The sequence below is a fragment of the Bufo gargarizans genome, chromosome 2 (assembly GCF_014858855.1).
Source record: "Bufo gargarizans isolate SCDJY-AF-19 chromosome 2, ASM1485885v1, whole genome shotgun sequence".
NCBI classification, from domain to species: Eukaryota; Metazoa; Chordata; class Amphibia; order Anura; family Bufonidae; genus Bufo; species Bufo gargarizans.
Window position 1 is genome coordinate 228088644 of NC_058081.1, and position 20828 is coordinate 228109471.

Here is a 20828-nt window from a genome sequence, read left to right on the forward strand (position 1 = left end):
TGCTGTAGTTTCCAGCTATATATTTTTTTTTAACTGTCCTCACCCTGATGTCCCAGTACAAGCAGTGCAATGTAGTGACATGGTGCTGCCTGCGCTGGATTACTTACATCATCTGTGTGGCCTCAATGTACTGTAGGCTGAAGACCATTGAGAGTGGCCCTCCCCTGAGGATCGCTTCTCCTTGTTAGTTGGGCCCCACCTCCCTCCCCTGCTAGCTCAGTCTCTGATAGTAATGATGCACTCTTGCACCCCTTTCCTCTCAGCTGGGGAGCATATTGTAGGCAGGGTCAGATCATTACTATCTATTGACGAGCAGAGTTCTACACTAGATAGTAATTGAGCTATCCTTTGTGGGAGAATTAGTTTTTGCAGCTGCATGAAGGATCTGGTCAGCGTTTACTTGTTCCCACCCATCAGCCCATGTAAAAGGGTCCTTATAAGCTGAGCTTATGTATGAGCCCACTGCTCTCTTCAGCTTGTTGTTTCCCACCTCCTCCCCCAACTTTCTAACACTGAGTGAAGGCAACTTTTGTGTAAGAGTGGAAGGCTAACCTCTGTCAGGACACATGGGGGGGTGACAGGCTCGTATATACAGGAGACTCATAAGATAGCTCTGCTTAGGATTCCACTGTATTGCATTTACTTATTATGTATTCCAGATTTTGCTGCACATTTTCACCAATATTTGGCCCACTTGCACAGTGAACCTATATCTATAATATATTGAACGTGTTAAATAGAGGTCTAAAATGAATTGACTTACTATTAAATAAACTCAGTGGTCTCTAAACTGTATACTAAGAAAATTAGTGTGCCTTATTATTGGAAGTTAAAATATAACTTTAATTTATTGAATAAAATAAGTTGAGACACTAAATAAAGTATGTGACTGCATCTAGAGGGGGAGCAGTAGGATACAAACACATGTATGGCCCTTGTCAGTTCGTTGTGTGAAGGGGGAATAACCTGACAATTAAGTAATCAGGGGGGTGTTCTCAGACTATAAGCGTTCCCTAAGCCAACTAGTCTGTAGGTAGGGAATCCCTGAATGGCTGTAGTCGGAGCATCCGCCCTGAGAAGGATGACCCCCAGACGCTGGAACCTCGGACCTGTGCTAAAATTCCCTTATAGCTTCCCTCCCTAGCCACTGCCTTGATATGTAAGCAGAAGCGCTGCCACTGCTTGTAGTGCTAACTGCGAGACTAACAAAATCCATGTCCCTGAAGAGCCAATTTACTTGGCGAAACGTGTCGGATGATGGAATAGATTTGCTAGGGAGGGAAGTTATAAGGGAATTTTAGCACAGGTCCGAGGTTCCAGCAGATCCTTCTCAGGCCAGTTGCTCGACTACAGCCATTCAGGGATTCCCTACCTACAGACTAGTTGGCTTAGGGAAAGCTTATAGGCTGAGAACACCCCCCTGATTACTTAATTGTCAGGTTATTCCCCCCTTCACACAACGAACTGACAAGGGCCATACATGTGTTAGTATCCTACTGCTCCCCCTCTAGATAGTGCAGTAACATACTTTATTTAGTGTCTCAACTTATTTTATTCAATACATTAAATAAAAGTTATATTTTCACTTCCAATAATAAGGCACACTCAGATTATTAGTATACTGTATCTATAACATACTGCATATTTTTTTTTTTCCTTTTAGGATATATCAATTTATTGTACCACATTCCTAGAGCCATAACTGAAAGTGGCTGAGGGGGTGCTTATTATTTTGCCAGACAAGTTGTAATTCTAATAGCCCCCATCAAGGAAATAACACATTTGTACATACAGTGCCACATTGTCACTTTTTTTGTTCTGTTTGATTTCTACAGAATTCAACAGAAAAAAAACAACTTTGTATGAAATTGGAGGCATAGTAAAGGGCTAATGTACAGAAGCAGTATTATAAATCTTAGCTTTGAAATACAAAAAGCTACAAAATGTGAAATGGAGTAAGAGTATAGGAATCATTTATTAATCTACAGTAATGCATTCCATGTTTTAGGGCAAAATATGGCTTATTGATTGTAACCCATTTGGAGAAGTAACTGACTCCTTGCTATTCACTTGGGAAGAACTGATCAATGGTCGCGTGCCAGGGGATGAGGAGGATATAGACCAGGTAAATTATAATAATTCGTTTTTAATTAAGTGCTTCAAATGTATTAGTAGCTGAATGACTTGTATGTATGTACTCTGCATGAAATTTGTATTGTAAAATGCTTAAAGGCTATGTACACTTCTGGGGGCAATGTTTTATTATTATAATTATTGCATCCCACCCATTTTGAGCTAAAATTATTTTTTTATTTGGTCCATAATAAAAATGTTGAGCCTCTTTCTTTGTACAGCATTGATATTCTCTAGTAGCAGGTTTTGTATTTTTACTCATTCCCATTAGGCTGCTCAGCTGACAGCTCCTTATCTCTGACCTTTTATAAACACTCATTATAGCTCAATTCGTATCTTCCTGTTAAGAATGTGGCTTAAAGGGAACATGTCAGCTCAAAAACGCATATAAAACCGCCGGCATTACCTCATTGTAGCCCCCAGTCTGTTAATAATCATATGTTTGATCCGGTAGTCTGATGCTTCATAGATTTATGATTTATGAATCTATGTTTTATCAGCGTGATCTTGCCGGTCAGCCTGAAGTCAGTGGGGTAGCAGCTTCCTTGCTTCGAGTCAAGGTAAGCACGCCTCCTGTTTTCTTAGATTAACAGCCGGCATTAGGCCGGGATCGCAAAAGTTGCACGCAGCCAGGTTTCAGCGGCGCACTGCGCATGTATGAGACTTATGCGATCCCGGCTGCACTGCAGGCTGTCAATCTAGCAAAAGAGGGGACGGTTAGGTGGCGTGCTTACGTTGACTTGAAGCATTGAAGCCGCTGTCCCTTGACTTCAAGCTGACTGGCAAGATGGCACTATTTTTTTTACTCCATGGAGCATCAGACTACCGGATCAAACATATGATTATTAACAGACTGGGGGATACTATGAGGTAATGCTGGCGGTTTTATATGCGTTTTTGAGGTGATAGGTTCCCTTTAAATGTTTATGACCTTTTAGTAATTTTACAGATAATGTTTATTACCGTATTTTTCGCCGTATAAGACGCACTTTTTCTTCCCCCAAAATGGGGGGAAAATGCCCCTGCGTCTTATACGGCGAATGCAGCCAGTTTTACATCGCTGGCAGCGATGTAAAGCGAGCGGGGACTCTGGGAGGGACTGGGAGGAGGAGCTGGGGCCGGCAATAGCGGCGGGGCGGTGCAGTCACTGTACTAAAGGCCCGCCCCGCCGCTCCGGTGTACTAATAAAATATGTAATATTCAATTAATGGTTATTAAATATGCCCCTTTATGCCTAATAGTACCTTAAATCCTAAGCGCATCCGTACAATGCAGGCCGGGCGGGCGGCAGCGTAACTCCCTGATGTCACGTGCCTGCGCCGCCTACTTTATGAATGAAGCAGGCGGCGCAGGCAAGTGACGTCAGTGAGTGACGCGCCGTGCCGGCTGCCCGGCCTGCCGGCATTGTACTGAAGCGCTTAGGATTTAAGGTACTATTAGGAATAAAGATGCATATTTAATAACCATTAATTAAATCAGACATATTATATTAGTATACTGGAGCGGCGGGGGATCTGTGGATGGCACAGTTATGGGCTGGGAGGGTCTGTGGATGACACATGTATAACAGTGCCATCCACAGATCCCCCCCCTGTAACAGTGCCAGCCACAGATCCCCCCATAACAGTGTGTGTCATCCACAGTTCCCCCATAACAGTGTCCGTCATCCACAGTTGCCCCCATAACAGTGTCCGTCATCCACAGTTGCCCCCATAACAGTGTCCGTCATCCACAGATCCCCCCATAACAGTGTCCGTCATCCACAGTTGCCCCCATAACAGTGTCCGTCATCCACAGATCCCCCCATAACAGTGTCCGGCATGCACAGATCCCCCCCATAACAGTGTCCGTCATCCACAGATCCCCCCATAACAGTGTCCGTCATCCACAGATCCCCAGTAATAGTGCCATCCACAGACCACCTAGTTCCAAACCCACAGCACACCTTTTGGTTAAAAATATTTTTTTTCTTATTTTCCTCCCCAAAAACCTAGGTGCGTCTTATACGCCGGTGCGTCTTATACGGCGAAAAATACGGTAGATGACCAGCACAAAGCGAAAGCACAATTCACACAGCTAGAGAGTTAATCCTTAAAAAAACAAAATTGCCCCCAAATATTTTTGTTCAGATATGTTTTATGGATATAATGAAGCTTAGCTACCCTAGATAATAATTTAAAAGTGTAAATAGAATATAGATCGAGGATTATGATTAATTTTGGAAAAATGCAAAGTTTTAAAAGTTCCTATTGTTCAAGGGTCTTCTGTCTGTCTAGGGGCCCAACTTGAACCTTGGGTTTCAAATCCCCAGCATGCCCTGTATATACAAAAATTGTGGGATTTTTTAAATGTATTTTCAAAGTTGCAAATGGGTACATGTCCTTTAAACAAATAACTTTAGTAAAGTAATAAATATATTAAAGTGAATGTAAAAAATCTTTTTCCCCATTTTTAAAACCAGATAGTGACACATGTTTTTATTTTCTGATTGCAGATTTTTTTTTATTGTGTTTTCTGAACATTATTATGGGGGCTGTTATCTTGCCTGAGCTGTTCTTAACAGCGTTTAGAGAATTGCTTTACAGCAGCCACATGGGCCATAGACACAATGGACAGGAGGGGAACTCATTGACTTCTGTAGGAGAGTTTTCTAGGTATGCTGTGTGACCTGTGCAGAAGTCAGGATGGAGTAGATATACTTTGACAATCATCTGTGAATGGTGGATCATGTTTTATCTATATATTGAGATTACATTTGTCGTTCCAGTCCTTTTAATGATCACCAGATAGCTGTAGTAAAGTAATCTGTACAGACCAAGAAGCGGTGCCTATTAGCCTTAGTGGCCTGTGCTGAATTTGATGTTTTTTGTTAAATTATAGATATTAACATGGAAAATTAAAAATTAAAAATTCTCTAAAAATGTTAAACATAAAAACAGGATTTACCGTATTTTTCGCCCTATAAGACGCATTACCTCCCCCGCGTCTTATGGGGCGAATGCTGCAATTTTACACTAATACATCGATGCCGCACTGCTGCACAGTGCGTCCGGCGTGTGTATCAGCTGGAGGGAGGAGGGACTGGAGGTCGGCATCTTGTTTTGTAATGGCAGCGGGGCCCGGTGCAGCAACTGTATTCTACTACACCGGTCCCTACTCACTGTAGTAATCATATAGGCAATGTTAAACTGTAAATTCATTCATCCAGGCTGTAGTACGGTACTTACTACTAACTTCCATAGCAGGCAGGAGGCCGGGGGAGCGGGAGGAGGCAGCGTAACTCACTATGTTACGCACCTGCTCCGCCCACTTTATGAATGAACCAGGCGCATGACGTAGTGAGTTATGCTGCCACCCGGCCTCCTGGCTCCTATGGAAGTTAGTAGTAAGTACCGTACTACAGCCTGGATGAATGAATTTACAGTTTAACATTGCCTATATGATTACTACAGTGAGCGGGGCCCGCAGGTGTGAAAGTAGCCTTAGGAATTACATTTGCTGTGTGGTATAAGTGACATAACTTTATTCTTGTTGGGGCAAAACCCCCTACTTCTATGATTGTCGGGGTCCCAATTGATGCGTAAGTACGAGCGCCCGCTCAGAGACCAGACACAAGTAGCAGCTAAATCAGGTTCTGATTTATTACACACAAGCATACATCTTTATAACGCTATAGACAAAGAAGGCACACCGCCAAGGGAGGGGGGGGGGGGGATTAGAATTTTAATGGTTAAAAACTTCTGCAGCATCTTATCTCAAGGTTAGCATTCTTTAGCAGCACATCATGAAACACAGAAAGAACAGAATCTATCCCACCTTAAAGCTACAGGAAAGCATGTACTTTTCCATATAAGTAAATTGTTGCTAATTCTTTGTATAGCTTTCTTGCACGCTAAAGGCTGATAAGGGAGCGACTACCTTGGCCGTGTAGCTAGGACATTTGGTCTATACACAGAAACTACTACGATCTCGCAGCTGGCTGATTTTCCACATATGCACAAGATGGAGGCAATACTTATACAAAATGGATTCTCATCCCTCACAATTCCCCCATTTTGAGATATCTTGGAACTGACATTTTAACCCAGAGGTACTTCAGTTGGGATAGGCCCAACTGCCAGCCGGAGGCCAGATTCCCTCCCAGGTATCAATGCAGTTCCCAAGACCTTTCAATAATCCTGGTAGTTTTTCCTTTTGGTACAGGACCTATTAGCACACATAAACACAAGCTTAATCACAGCATATACTACTATGATAATCAACACTAGCATTATTGTTTGTAAAATTCCCACCAACCACCCTGCTATGGGGAGAGGGACTGCAGTGGAATTATACTTTTGATCATCAGGCCCTGGTCTTCTTTGTGAGACAAACACGACATATAAATAAGTTCTTTAAAAATCTAAGAGATTGCCAGATAAGGCATAGTTGTTGAAGTCACGGGACTGTGAGTACAGATCCAATAGTCTTTAATTGTTCTGTCAGTGTCATTGAGTCCTCTAAACAGCACCTGGTGGTGTCGTATAAGTGCATTGTCCCAATTATCCTTCAGTTGTTGGTACAGGGACGTTGTTCCCAGGATCAGAGTGGCTGTCAGCAGGAGGATCTTCATCCTCAGGCTTCGGAACTTTCTTGCAGTGAGAAGCGTGTATCCAGTTAGGCTTTCCTTCAACCTTTACTGCTGCATGCGTAGTCAACAGGACTTGGAAAGGACCATCAAATCTGGGATCCAGGCCTTTACTCACATGTCTTTTTATCACCACCCAGTTTCCTGGTTTCAGACTGTGTTCCTTCTACTGAATCTGGATCTGAAAGGAAAGCAAACACTTGTTTATGGGTGTGCTCAAGCCTCTTTGTGAGGGCCCGCATTTAGCTTGTTAGGCTATCATTGTTCATTAGCAACTGTTGTGGAAAATACAATCCTAATCTGGGGGCGCTTCTAAACAGAATCTCAAATGGGGATAATCCTGTCTTTCTGTTTGGAGTTGTCCTGACTGAGTATAAGGCTTAAAGTAAACACTGGCTAAGGCCGCTGAGTTTACTGAATGGCTTTCTGGATTTTTAATTTGAGCGTGCCATTCAGGTGCTCGACGCGGCTGCTGCTTTGGGGGTGGTATGCTGTATGAAAAGCTTGGGTGACCCCCAAAGCCTGCATCACTTCCCTTATGTCTCCTGTGAAGTGGGAACCCCTGTCTAATTCAATAACTTCAGGGACACCATAGCTTCACTCCAGTTCACTGACCAGCTTCTTTGCAGTGTTCTTTGCATTTGCCTTTGCTACTGGGAAGGCTTCCGGCCACCCTGAAAAGAGATCAACACACACAAGGACAAATTCATATACTCCTGCCTTAGGCAGTTTTATATAGTCTATCTCCAGTCTCTGGAATGGGTAAAATGGCCTGGGGGTGTGCTTGCTTGGAGTCTTCGCCACTTGACCGGGATTGTTCAATGCACAGACCATACATCCTTGTACAAACAGAGTTGCTACTGTTGAAAATCCTGGAGCAATACATCCTGCATTAACCACACGTACTATGCCACCTTTTGATAGGTGAGTGCGCCTCCTGAGCCATAGCTGGGTATAGAGGGCGTGGTAGACAAATTGTGTCCTTGTTTCTTCAAATTCCATGTTTATCAGGTTTGGCCCCTTGTTTGGCCAAAGTTCTTTTTCCTCAAAAAGGGCTTGTTCGAGCATTCTTTGAAATGTACTTACTGAAATCTCCTCGGGTCTCAAGGCTCTCACCGGGGAGGCGTCTGCATTTAGTGGCTGGTGTGCAGCTCGTTTGGCTGCCTTGTCTGCTCAATCATTGAGCCTTTACCTTAATAATAGCAACCTCCTCTGGTAATAACAGAGAGTTCATAAGGTCAAGTACAGAGTCTTTTATTTTTAATTGGCTGGCCTGCTGATGTTAGAAAGTCTCTAGCCCGCCATATGGGTCCATAGTCATGTGCATGTGCAGAATCAGGCTTCATGTCATAGCAGAGAATCAGGCTTCACGTCACCCACCCAACAGCCTCCTTTATTTCTGTGGTAAGATGGCGAGCTCAGTGGGAGATGCAGTGTCCTAGAAATACAACTTTGTTTTTCCAAAACCGCAGCTTCTGCTTTGAGGCTTTACATCCGTTCTGATGCAAAAAGACCAGAAGGGATATGTTTGCTTCAGAGCAAGTCTAATTGTCTTCATCACACAGAAACAAATAATCCATGTATTGTAACAGGACAACTGAGCCAGGCGGTACCCAGTTTGTGAGGACAGATTGCAGAGCCTGTGTATACATGGTCGGGGAGTTTTGTGCACCTTGAGGTAAGACAGTCCAGGTATACTGGTTACCCTTAAATGTAAGGGCAAACAGACACCGACAGGCTTGGTGCAGCGGGACACTAAAGCAGTGGATGGGACTTGTGACAACAAGGTATGAGGATTTGACACTATTGGAGTTTGTAATACTGTAACCTTGTTGACTTCTCTAAGATCATGAATCATCCTGTAACTGACGGGCTGTCCCTTATCTGGTTTCTTTTTTATTGGGAACAGCGGGTTATTAGCGGGAGATAATGTTTTTATCAATACACTGACTTGGAGAAAAGCATCAATTTGACTGGCCACTGCTATCACTTGAGTGGGCTGACATCCTGGCCTTAAATACACCATAGCCGGAGACACAGGGAGTCTTCCAATGTCTGTTTTAGATGTTGCTCACAACATTATTATTTTTTTGCACTTTTGCACACTGGTGCACTGAGTCTGGCAGTTACCAAGGTCACAGGACCAAGACACTTTCTAACAGAAACCCAATGCAGCTGGCAACAGGGCCATGGCCCTGTATTGGTGATACTGCAGACAGGTGAATGTTTTTATTTTATTCAATTGGGCTCAGGTCGTGTTGATTGGGTTGGTCGACTCCTACGCCTGATAACCCCTTTAACTTGTTCATAACCTTTCTTTTTCTTTTTTTCCCCAGGACTGCCCTACTTTCCGCTTTACAACCAGTGAAGTCACAGTCCAACCCAGCCCTTACTTGAGTTACCGTTTGCCGAAAGATTTTATTGATCTTTCTACAGGAGAAGATGCACATAAGCTTATTGATTTACTTAAACTGGTGAGTAATCCATTCAATCTGTGTGATTCAGCATCCATTTGCCTCAATAGCAACTTTGTTATTTTATTGTAATTATTACTATTACATGCCTTCTTATCTGGCATCTGATAGTCCAGCATATTTTTTATGCAGAACCCAAAATTTATCTGGATTCTCATAAAAATAGAAGTTGAACACTGGGTAGAATTAACCAATTTCTGGATTCCTTTGATTTCTGGATTCCTTTGACAAAAACAAAATGATAATTTAATTCTTTGTTAACGTTTCAGATTTTTTTAATGAAGGTTTATTGCTAGTGATAAATGCATATTGTATATTAACATTTATTTTGGATTTTCTAGGACATAGGATTACCTAGTATACAAGTGAAACTCAAAAAATTTGAATATCGTGCAAAAGTTCATTTCTTTCAGTAATGCAACTTTAAAGGAGTTGCATTAATGCAACTTAAAATTATAATATTGTGAAAAGGTTCAATATTCTAGGCTCAAAGTGTTACACTCTAGTCAGCTAATTAATCCATACCCCCTGAGCAAAGGGTACCCGAGATTGTAATTTTGGGGTTTTCATAAGCTGTAAGCCATAATCATCCAAATTATACCAAATAAAGGCTTGAAATATCTCGCTTTGCATGTAATGAGTCTATCTCATATGTTAGTTTCACCTTTTAAGTTGCATTACTGAAATAAATGAACTTTGCGTGATATTCAAATTTTTCGAGTTTCACCTGTATGTCAGGTCAGTTAATTCTGTGAATGATGAAGATGACAGTGGATGTAGGTTAAGATGCTAAGGAATGTTATATTACTATTTCTCTACATGTCTACTCCTTCAATTGATGTCAGCAGAGAGGACTGCAGTAACTGTATCCCATACTGAAATTGATTTTGTAGCTTGAGGCCTAGTTCACACATCAGTGTTTTGGTCAATGATTTCCATCAGTGACTGTTTGCCAAAAAACAGGAGTGGTGTCTACACAGGGATAGGGTATAATGGAAAGATTTGCACCTATTCTAGATTATAAACTTGAATTTCCAAACTGTAGTGTGACAAAGCGGCTTTTAATTAAAGCCTTTAAGATACACTCTGGTGCTCCGAATCAAGGTACCCCCCAGGGGTTAATATCCACGTGTGACTGAGAGACTAGACGCTGACATATAGATGGTCAATGCAATCTTTACTTTATTACAGAAAGTAAGCGGTATATACATCTTCAGAAAAGGGCAGTATTTTCTAAGGCCCAGGAATTATTTCATTGGCTCAAAAGGAAGAAGAGATAAGAGAAGAAGAGATAACACTCTAGCATCTGTGCACTACTTTGGAATGTGAACTAATGTAGACATAGAAGACAAACCCTGCCCACAGCACAGTTCTCTGCCCCCCCCCCCTTGTCTCTCAGCGCGCTCATGTTCTCATGTTTCCTCGGCAGCACAGGGGAGAAGGAAACAGTCTCTCCCTCCCCCCTGTGCTGCTGCTGCCACTAATGAACGGAGAGAGGGGAGGAGGAGGGGAGGGCACAGTGCGCCACCAATGATAAGACTTTTCCTACACAGAGCGGCGCCCAGAGATGTCCCAGCACTTACTAGTATTCCTGGGCGCCGCTCCGTTTGCCCGCAGTGCCCCATTACTGTCTCCTCTCCTGCTCCATATGCTAATTACGATCCGAGCAATAGGGAGGAGACATCAGCTTCTCTCCTGGGCATTCCTGCGCTGCGCTGCGATTGGACAGCGCTACAGCCAGGGAGAAGGAACACCCACTAGAGAAGCTGATGTCACCTCCCCATTGCTCCGATAGTAATTAGCATATGTAGCAGGAAAGGAGACAGTAATGGGGCACTGCAGGCAAACGGATCGGCGCCCAGGAATAATAGTAAGTGCTGGGACATCTCTTGGCGCCGCTCTGTGTAGCCTAATACTTAAAGTCTGGACCCACGTCTTTAACACACAATAATACAGGAGGCAGGTGCCGGCAGCAGAATCGCATTGCGGGCACCCTGCCCCTGACAGGGAGCTGCTATCAGCGGCAGTTAACCGCTCAGGTGCGGCACCTGAGGGGTTAACTGCCGCTGATCTGCTGCCAGTACCTGCCTCCTGTATTAAGGGGTAATTATCATTGGTGGTGCAGTGCGCCCCCCCTCAACCCCACATTCCATTAAAATCATTGGTGGCCCAGTGCGCCCACCCCTCTCAACCCCCCAGTATTAAAATCATTGGTAGCAGTGGCCACAGGGTCCCCTCCGCTCCTCTTCATTGGTGGCAGTGGCAGCTTCTGATCGGAGCCCCAGCTGTGTAGTGTGAAGGGACAGTGTGAAGTCCTATTCACCCTGATAGACCTCTATCAGGGTAAATAGGACAAGGGATGAAAAAAATCCCAGGTTCTGGCCTCTAAGGGGGAAATAGTTATTAAATAAAAAGTGTAAACATTTTTTTTTTTTAAACCCACCAAAATATTAAGTATGAATCACCCCCTTTCCCAATTTCACATATAAAATGTATAAACAATAAATACACATATTACATATCGCCACATCAGAAAAGTCCAAACTATTAAAATCTAAAAAAAATCTATGCGTTGAACGCCGGAACTGCGCGATTTTAAAAAATGCGGAATGCACGTGGCTTTATTGGTATATTTTTTTTCACGTGGTATCGAGTATCTCAGTACTATTTTTATGGTATCAAAACCGAATCCAAAATTTGGTATCGCAACAACTCTACAGCAGACCCCGAAAAAAACAGCAGGATATGCTGAAATTTCTTAAGAAGAGAGAGGAGCAGTGGCATGTAGCGAGACCCAAGATGGCGGAGGTCTCCCTTATGTCGCCACACAGCGCTGATGATTCCGAACCAGAGAGCATCCTGGAGACAGAGCGAGAAGACACCAATAATACCAAAATTTCAGGAGCTTTTCTCACAAAGGCACTGGAACAAGCGCTCAAACCGGTTCTAGCCTTCTAGCCGAACTTTCAGATATAAAGGCAGAACTATCACAAGTAGGAAACCGGGTGGCTGGAGAATGTGGCCACAGATATAGTGGCGCACTCCACAGCACTAGCAGGCCAACTAAATACGCACACAAAAGAAATCAACAGGGCCCTATTTATGATAGAGGACCAATAAAATCTGGGCAGGCGGAGAAACATACGGATCAAAGGGCTCCCAGAGCTTTGGGCCGCAGAAGCCCTACATAAGGTGGCAATGGAACTGTTTACGGACGTGGTAGGTCAAGAAAGAGCACAATCCATAGTAATTGAGCACATTCACCGAGCACTGAGACCGCCACCAAAGCCATTGATGAGACCGCGGGATGTGATCTGCGGCCTTTTATCATATGTCGATACGGCAAGCCTACTATCTGCAGCCAGGGAGAGGCATAGAATTTCCTATGAAGGGGCTGACCTGGTGTTTTATCAAGATGTAGCCCTGTCCACACTGGCCAAAAGAAGTCTTCTCAAACCGCTTCTGGAAACACTCTGAAAAGCTAAGTTGCCCTACTCCATGGCTTTATCCATTCAGTCTGTCTATAATGAAAAGCAGCAGATGCATTACCATCCACACGCCAGATGATCTGGATAAAGCCTGGCAGCTACTTGAAATACCTCCGGTGGAAGTTCCATCGTGGCTACCAATCCCATCTAACACCTACCTGCCAGCACTTCCTCGTCTGGACCGCTGGAATAAAGTCGTCGAGCACAAGCTTCTGAAGCACTACAAGCTGGCGGACAAGGCAGCACCTCAGCCAACCTGAGATCTCCATTGAAATGGACTGGCTGTGTTACGGCACGAAGAAGTCGGCTGGTGGAGGAGAGGGGACCGGAGGCACATGCCGGTTTTGAGGTACCCGGGGGGTTGGAGGGTGCCCTCATGGACAGGATCGACTGCATTGCCAAGCCGATAGAATGGACACTCCACGGAGATGGTCTGCTCTCGGGGGTTCTGCCCACCACCCTTCACCTTTCTCCCGCTGACTTTATGAAACCTGAGAGAGAAATCCTCAGCGCCATTTTTTCTTGCGTGCCTTATGTTAGCCGACTGTTGATTTAGCTTACGGTACTCTATCTTTTCTTTTTAATTCCTGCCCTCTTTTTCTTCTTACTGCCCTATTTTTCATTTGGTGCACAAACAAAAAAAAAGGATGAAAAAGGAACCTGTATCTCTGGTGTCCCAAGAGACAAAACAGCTTGCTGTGTGAGATATAGATTCATATCTTAGGTTTTGCACGTAGAAGAATGTCCTCATGGGCTATACCTCCGATGCATCCTATGAGGATTGATATGTGATAATCAACTTCTCCCAGTTCGTTGGTCATTATGCTGTTATTGTTTTTGTTTTTTGTTATATTGGGTGAATATGCTGGGGTATAGAGATAGGAAGTTGTTAATTTACTCACCCTTGATTACAACACCTCCTCCCTTATCACGGTTATGTTTTAGTGGAGTTGATATATAATACTGACTCATTCAAGGGTATACTCTTAGGCCTTAGGCCCTGGTGGGCTTTTGGGTACTGGATAGCGGCCTACTTAAGGCAGTTTCTGATTACCCATCAGAACCCCGATTGGATTTAGTGTTACCCAATGATTTCCTCCATCTTCCCACCCTTTGCCCTTTTATTTTTTACCTCTTGTTTTCCTAGACACCAGCCCTAACCCTCCCCCACCCCTGCTCACCGCCATTGTTGTCAGTTTGTCTTTGAGACTACTGGAGACGTGAGCTTTGTCTGGCACTGCTAGACTGTACTTTTGTCTCCACATCTCTCTTGCAGAATTGTAGTGAGTCCAAGATAGGGGTCATTACAATCTCAGATCATGCTCCCTGTGTGGCCTCTCTTGCAGGAGCTGGAATTGGAGACTAAACGAGTCATTGCTACATGACTCCAGACACTGTGAGCAGATTAAAAAACACTTTCTTCTCCATTAACATCACTCCTGGTTGCAACTATCCAATTGTGTGGGAAACGCACAAAGCGGTTGTGAGGGGGAGCTTCATAGTACTGGGATCCAGGATTAAGAAGGAAAAGCAAAAAGCTTATAGACTCAATTTTAGCTCAAATAGCGACACTGGAAAGAATCCATAAAAAATCCACTACCATAAAAGTGCAGGTGAACTTAATAGCCCTTAGGGTGGAGCGGAAAAAACTCTTGTTTCAGAGGGTAACTAAAAATATGCTTTATTTCCAACATAAATTATACGGTACTAAAATTATGACCTCTCTACTGAAAAAAGCCAAACAATCATCTTATATATCCAAAAACTCATCAATAGTTCACAGTCTAGGTCCCAAGTTATTTTTTACCTAGTTGCGGAGCTCACGTAAATAGGGATATAGATAATTCAACAATGCAGTATCAAAAATGGATATAAAAATTATACAAATCTAAAATTCATCGGTGCATGTTTAATTACTCATTCATAGTTACAATAACTCCGTTGTAGTCCTCCTCAACGTTATTTGTAATTTTGAATAATGCCAACAATAGTTCATATATTAGTACGCTTTCCACTCCTCTTGCTTTTAATATGAAAGCAGTTTTTGCTGGTCATAATTCGGTGGCTGCAGTCCTGTGTCATTCTTATATTAAGTGCTTGTGTTGGACACCAATGTTGGATTGAATATCCAGGCTATCAGGTTACCTGCCCTGTATATATTACCTAGACACGTTGTCTCTCAACAGCTCCTGCTGTCCACTTTTCCTGTGTCTTTCAATTTTGATATAGGAGATAATAACAATGTCTATTTTCGTTCACCTTTGTTTTTGTGGTATTATGTAGAAATGGGACCTCTTATATGGAGCTCTATTTTTTTCAAGAAAACCTGAACCGGACTATGAGATGAAGTTTCCATAATACCATGGAAACTTATCATTACCATAATACACACTATGCGTTTTTCCCCTAACATGATACTGCACTATATAACATAATTTTTAATAACATTGTATGAGATAAAAACAAACCGTGATATACATAGGAAAATAAAAAAAATAAAAAAAACTGTGTTCCAGGTGATAAGGGGTTAATGGGGAGGGGGGCACTTTTTTGTATTCTATGTTTAATGGTAAAATTTATTTCAACGTTTCCTCTCCTTTGTTATCCGTTGATTTATCTCTTGAAAAAAGGTGTCCCTATCTAGTCTCCTTACTTTTGTCAAAGAATCATGTATGACCGCTACTGGATATTTGTATCGCGGGTGACGCTAGGGAAGGCTCATCCCCGCCAGACTTGCCATAGGCTGCTCCCCCCGACAACGGATGTTGTCATCCGCGCACGAGGAGAAGCTGCAGTGGCGGTGTGGGGACCAGGAGCAGCGCAGGAAGCGGAGAGCCAGGTAAGTATATTCAATGTGAGGTGCCCGGCATATGGGGGACATTTTTATAGTCTTGGATAACCCCTTTAAGTAAAAATAAATAAATAAATCAATAACAATTCTTAAAAGATTATGTTTAACATAAACACTTGTTTTAAACAGATCATTTTCGGGTGACCTATTCCCTTTAAGTTCTTTAAGACACATCACACTAAAGCAATAAAGATCCTGGCAGGACGCACCAAAATAGAAGTCTTACCACAACAGATGATTGTTTTGTGTATAGACCTGAAACTGCCCTTCTAACAGTGGAAATTTGTTTCATCAGTTTTTATTTGGTAATTCCAAATCCTTTTTTTTTTTTTTCTGACAGAAAAGGAATCAACAAGAAGACGACTCAGATGAATAGGCTGTTAATCCTTAATCCACAGAGTCTTTGTCCCGATCTTGGCTGTGCAGCAATCCCTGGACATATGCAACACAACCAGAAGGAAAAAAATTATATCAAAAGTGCTTTGTCTTTAGTCTCATGTTCCTCCCATCTTATATGTCAAATAATGTCAGTTTTTCTGTTTGCATTTTACCAAATTGAAGTAAATAAGAGTGAGCTGCTGCAGTTCAGTCTAATGCTTTTACTTCCAGTTCAGTCCTTTCAGTATACGCTTAGACTTGTGGCAGTAAACTTTTGCTCCTGTCATTCATTTGGTAGGCATCAGTCTGAAGTTCATGTCAGAAATGTTACTGTATAATGCTTTCCATATTTCCTCACCCATTATTAGCCATGGATAATAAACGGATATATCTTGCCTTCCTTGGTACTTCTAATAAACTATATTTCTGTTATATAGTTGTATATACATGTGTATTTTATATGTAGAAAACGAAAAGGTTTTTCGACAGTCCCTTTATATATTCCCAGGAAATTAGGTTTACACTTGAGTACACATGAGAAGGTGTCATGATAGTATTACACATTAAAGTGTTTTTGCTTTCTCAGACATGTATGATGTCTGTATGCAGTGGCAGGGGAGGCTGGTATTACACAAACTGCCAAAGAGGCTGCATTACAGGAACAGCATAATTTTAACTCATCTGTCCAGGTTTCCGATTGGCTCTTCTACTACTCCTGCCTGCACCACACTATGGTCCAACTTTCCTGTAGTGCAGCGCCAGGTTGCCAAGGCGGCTATTGTCTGAACATGATGTCATGGGAGGAAGATTTTAAAACTACTTACTGGTCTTGCAGACCTTCCATATTACAGGTTTTGAGCTAGTAAATGTCTGTTGAACCCAACCTTTCAGGATTGCCTCATTGTTGCTGACTGTTGGGCCTTGTCCTGACCTACTTATTGCTTTATTCTTGCTGACATTCCCTTTGCCCTTGTATTTCTGAAACCTTTGGTTTCACAGCTTTGATTCCAGCTTGGTGTAGAATTGATTACATGGATTATTAATAAAACTGAATTTTAAAAGAGTTTTCCTAGTCTTTTATCTGATCGGTGAGGGTCTGACACCTGGATCCCTGCCGATCCAGCTGTTTGAGAAGGCAATAACACTCACAGTAGCACCATTGCCTTCTCTTAGCTCACAGGCGCAGCTCCGTAAATTTGTACAGTGGCTGTGCTTGGTGTCACAGCTCATCCCCATTCACTTCAATGGGGCTGAGCTGTGCTTAGGCCATGTGACTGATGAACATCACCTCACAATGCCTAGGTTAAGCTTGGAGGAGGCCATGACCCTACTGCTAGCTCCAGTGCCTTCTCAAACAGCTGAATGTCGGGAGTTCTGGGTGTCAGGCCCCTATCGATCAGATACTGATGACGTATCTTGGAATTTCCTGTTCCTCATTGCCATGTGTTGTAATAGTCAGTGCTGCCAACTGCTATAGCAACGCCTCATCATGGCTCCTGTCCAACATCGACAGTTCTAACTGTCTTGGTCCATTCAGCACTCTTGGACCCTTTGTCATGGTTCTTGTGAGTTGGTAATGTGCAATGGTTAGTGTAGTGGGTTCAAACACAATCTAGACTGATATGCTACTTGAGTGGTCTGCAGGAGAAAGAGAACTGACAGGAATAGCCCAGGGGACAGATGAAAATATTGAGAGTGATGGAGAGATGTTGTTTTAGTCATTGGAGATGTTACCCATGGAAATGACCCAAAGAGTGCTGAAGAGATGTTGCCTATGGCAATGGATGGGAACCAGGAAGAGGTGTTGTCAAGAAAGTGAACATCCAGAGCTGGTGTTACCCATGGGAACAGATGAAACCCAGGGAGAGATGTTTCCAAGGTAGTTAGAAGTGTTGCCCGTGACAACAGACAAGTGATGAGTCATTGCCAAGACAGATGAAATTGTTGTTAATAGAGAGTATCCATGATAATGTGTTGCAAAAGCAGTTAACCTCAAGTCATATCATCATAAATGGTGGAGAAACATTGCAATGGCTTTTGAAAGTGTTGCCCATGAATTACTGTAAGCTACAGGAGTGGTGGAGAGGATGCCCATGACAGTGAATTGGAGTAATAATGAGGCAATGCCCTTTACAACAATCACCAATGGCAAGAGGTGCCTGTGGGAGCAGAAAAATGTGATGAAGAGACATAAAGGTGGTTGGAGATGTGACTAAGTTGAAGTGTGTTGAAAGTTACGAAAGAAGTTAGAATTGTTGGCCATTACTATGGAATATTTCCCTCTTCGTGAAGCAAGGGTATAGGGCCCTTTGACGAGCAGCTTTGGGTGACCATGTGTGCAAAGTGCCGGGTGACATTTTGTAGCAATTTACTAGTTATCTAGCTTCAGAAAATATTTATATGTGTTTTGGGTGCTGTTTTATACAATAAATTCAGGTATTACTTGTAGTAGAATGTGTGAAAATGCCAGAGTTAAAAAGTGTCCAAGCTGTTCTGACACTGAAAGATTTAAGCTATCTCACAAAGTCTATTAAAAAATAATAGAAAGTTGTCATCTTGATTAAAATAATGTGACATAAAGGTCTTTGATTGTACTAGTACCAAGAAAATACAAGGTGTTTCTTGAATGACTTTTCTGTGGACATAATTAGTCCCTGACCTGTTTAGACATTTAAAGGTTATGAAAATAATTGTGATTGTGGATTTATTAATATTTTACCATAAATTCTAAAGTTGGAAGCTTTACCATAAATTCTAAAGTTGGAAGCTACCTAGAGATCCTGTGAATAGACTGTGACTCATGTGAGTTACTCATAATAACTAAATAAAGCTCTCTCAGTCTCAGGTGCTGAGGCTATAGCTATTCAACCAGGGTTAACACTAACTCTTTCACTGCTCCTGTTAATACCTACACAGCTCTGTTAACCCCTTACATGGGTATTCTAGCTATAAGAGGTTATCCTAGATTTGCAATATAGGGGATAACCATTAGATTGCGAGAGTCCAACCACTGGAACCCCCACTGATCATGAGAATGGGGATCCTGTACACAGAAATGAGTGTAGCGACTGTTAGGGCATGCACCGTGCAGCTCAATTCATTCTCTATGGGATTGCAGGAGATGGCAAGCACAGTGCTTGCTATATCTGACAATCCATAGAGAATGATTGGAGAGGTGCAACACTACTAGTGCGCAACAAGCCACTACAACTGTTTACAAATGTATCAGCTTGACATACAGCAAAAATAAGATGTGAACAGCCCCTAACTGCTATTTAACAGTGAAACCATAATTGTCCAAATAATTAATGTTACTAATGTAAAAAAAAAAAAAAAAATCATCATGACATCACTATTACACAATCAAATATACTGATGCTAATCAGTACATATATAGTATAGTAAATATCACAGTATATAATAAGTGTAATGTATAAGTCACACACATGGGCTATAACTCTAGTTAGAAAATCATTTAGAAGACATAGCCGTTGTGGCTGGGGTCCATACCCCCACACAAAGTAAGGTGTTTCATAGCAAGTAAATGCACATGACTAACAGGGCTGCATGTTCTAGTACTTCACATGGGTCTGGGTACCGGGTCCCCCATAAAGAAGGTAGTATTGCAGTGCCCCATTGTAATTTAAACAACACCCGGTTTATGTCAAAACAGACCTCTATTTGCAGACATCTGTTTCTCCAGCACAGGGGAGGAGAGACCACAAACCCTATATACACCATCAATCCAAGTACTATACCCTATCTGTTCAGGGTGGAAGAGGGAAGACGCACCAAATTAATTGTAATGGCCACATCAGACATCAAAAGACCTCACAACATAGATAAAACCTATATAGTCTACCCTCAAAGGACACCGTGAATTTAGTGACTGTATTACATATCTGTGTCCAAATCCATAAAAAAAAATCACTATAATATATTTACACTAAAAAGAAGTGATTGCAGCTTGGTATCTCCACAAACATATGTACCGTATGTGTTATATAATCGGCTCCAATTCAGAATCAAATTCCTATCTAGCTGGAAGATAACCAAATAAAATATCCACATAAGCATGTAACAAGTAACCATAGGTCCCCACAGCAGAGCTTGGTATGGACTCCCACTTTACCATGACCACTTCTATCAGCAAGTTGTGAAACACTCATGATTGGTCTACCACCTAATGCACAGGGATAATGCACACCGAGATGTCACAGTATAGGGATAATGTACAAAATGATGTCACTTTACAGGTATAATGAACACACTGTACAGAAACAGTGATGTAATAATGGCAAGATAATGTGCAGAGTGATGTCACAGTACAGGGATAGGACACACAGGGATGTCACAATACAGAGTAGTCTACTCGGTGATGATAAAGAAAAGGAACTATACAAACATGCCACCATACAGACATATAGTATACCATATTACATAGAACAGGAATAAAAACGCAAAATGTCTCCATGTATTTCTTCTCCCAAACACAGTAATAAAGACTGCTGTTACATGTAATGCACACATGGTGCATAAAGTGATGTCACAGAGAAGGGGTAATGCATATAGCAAGGGTAACCACGGGATCCCCTAGTAGAATGGGGTTAGATTAAGTTTTTTAGGCCACCTTACATACACTTCTTTGCATGTCAGAGTGGATTTGGGCTCCCTTAGTTTTTGGACCTATAGCACTTGCTATATCTGTTACCCTGGTAGTAACACCCATGTACTGTATATACATTACCTTCAAGCCATGTGAGATCTTGTGTCTGTTCATGTTCCCTCATTCAAGTGTATATTTTTTTTTTTGTGTCATAACATTTTTATTGATGTTTTGTATACAAACATATAGTCATAAAATATAACAGCATGTG

The 20828-nt window shown here is 42.2% G+C and overlaps 1 protein-coding gene across 1 annotated transcript in view; it reads left to right on the forward strand.

Annotated features, from left to right (window-relative positions):
* CDC123 (cell division cycle 123) overlaps positions 1–16383 on the forward strand; it is a 92429-nt gene extending 76046 nt beyond the window's left edge. The window contains exons 11-13 of the mRNA XM_044280076.1: positions 2009–2125; positions 9097–9234; positions 15914–16383. Coding sequence (XP_044136011.1) covers positions 2009–2125; positions 9097–9234; positions 15914–15949 — 291 coding nt within the window. The 3' untranslated portion in view covers positions 15950–16383. The remainder of the gene's footprint in view (positions 1–2008; positions 2126–9096; positions 9235–15913) is intronic.
* The last annotated feature ends 4445 nt before the right edge of the window (positions 16384–20828 follow it).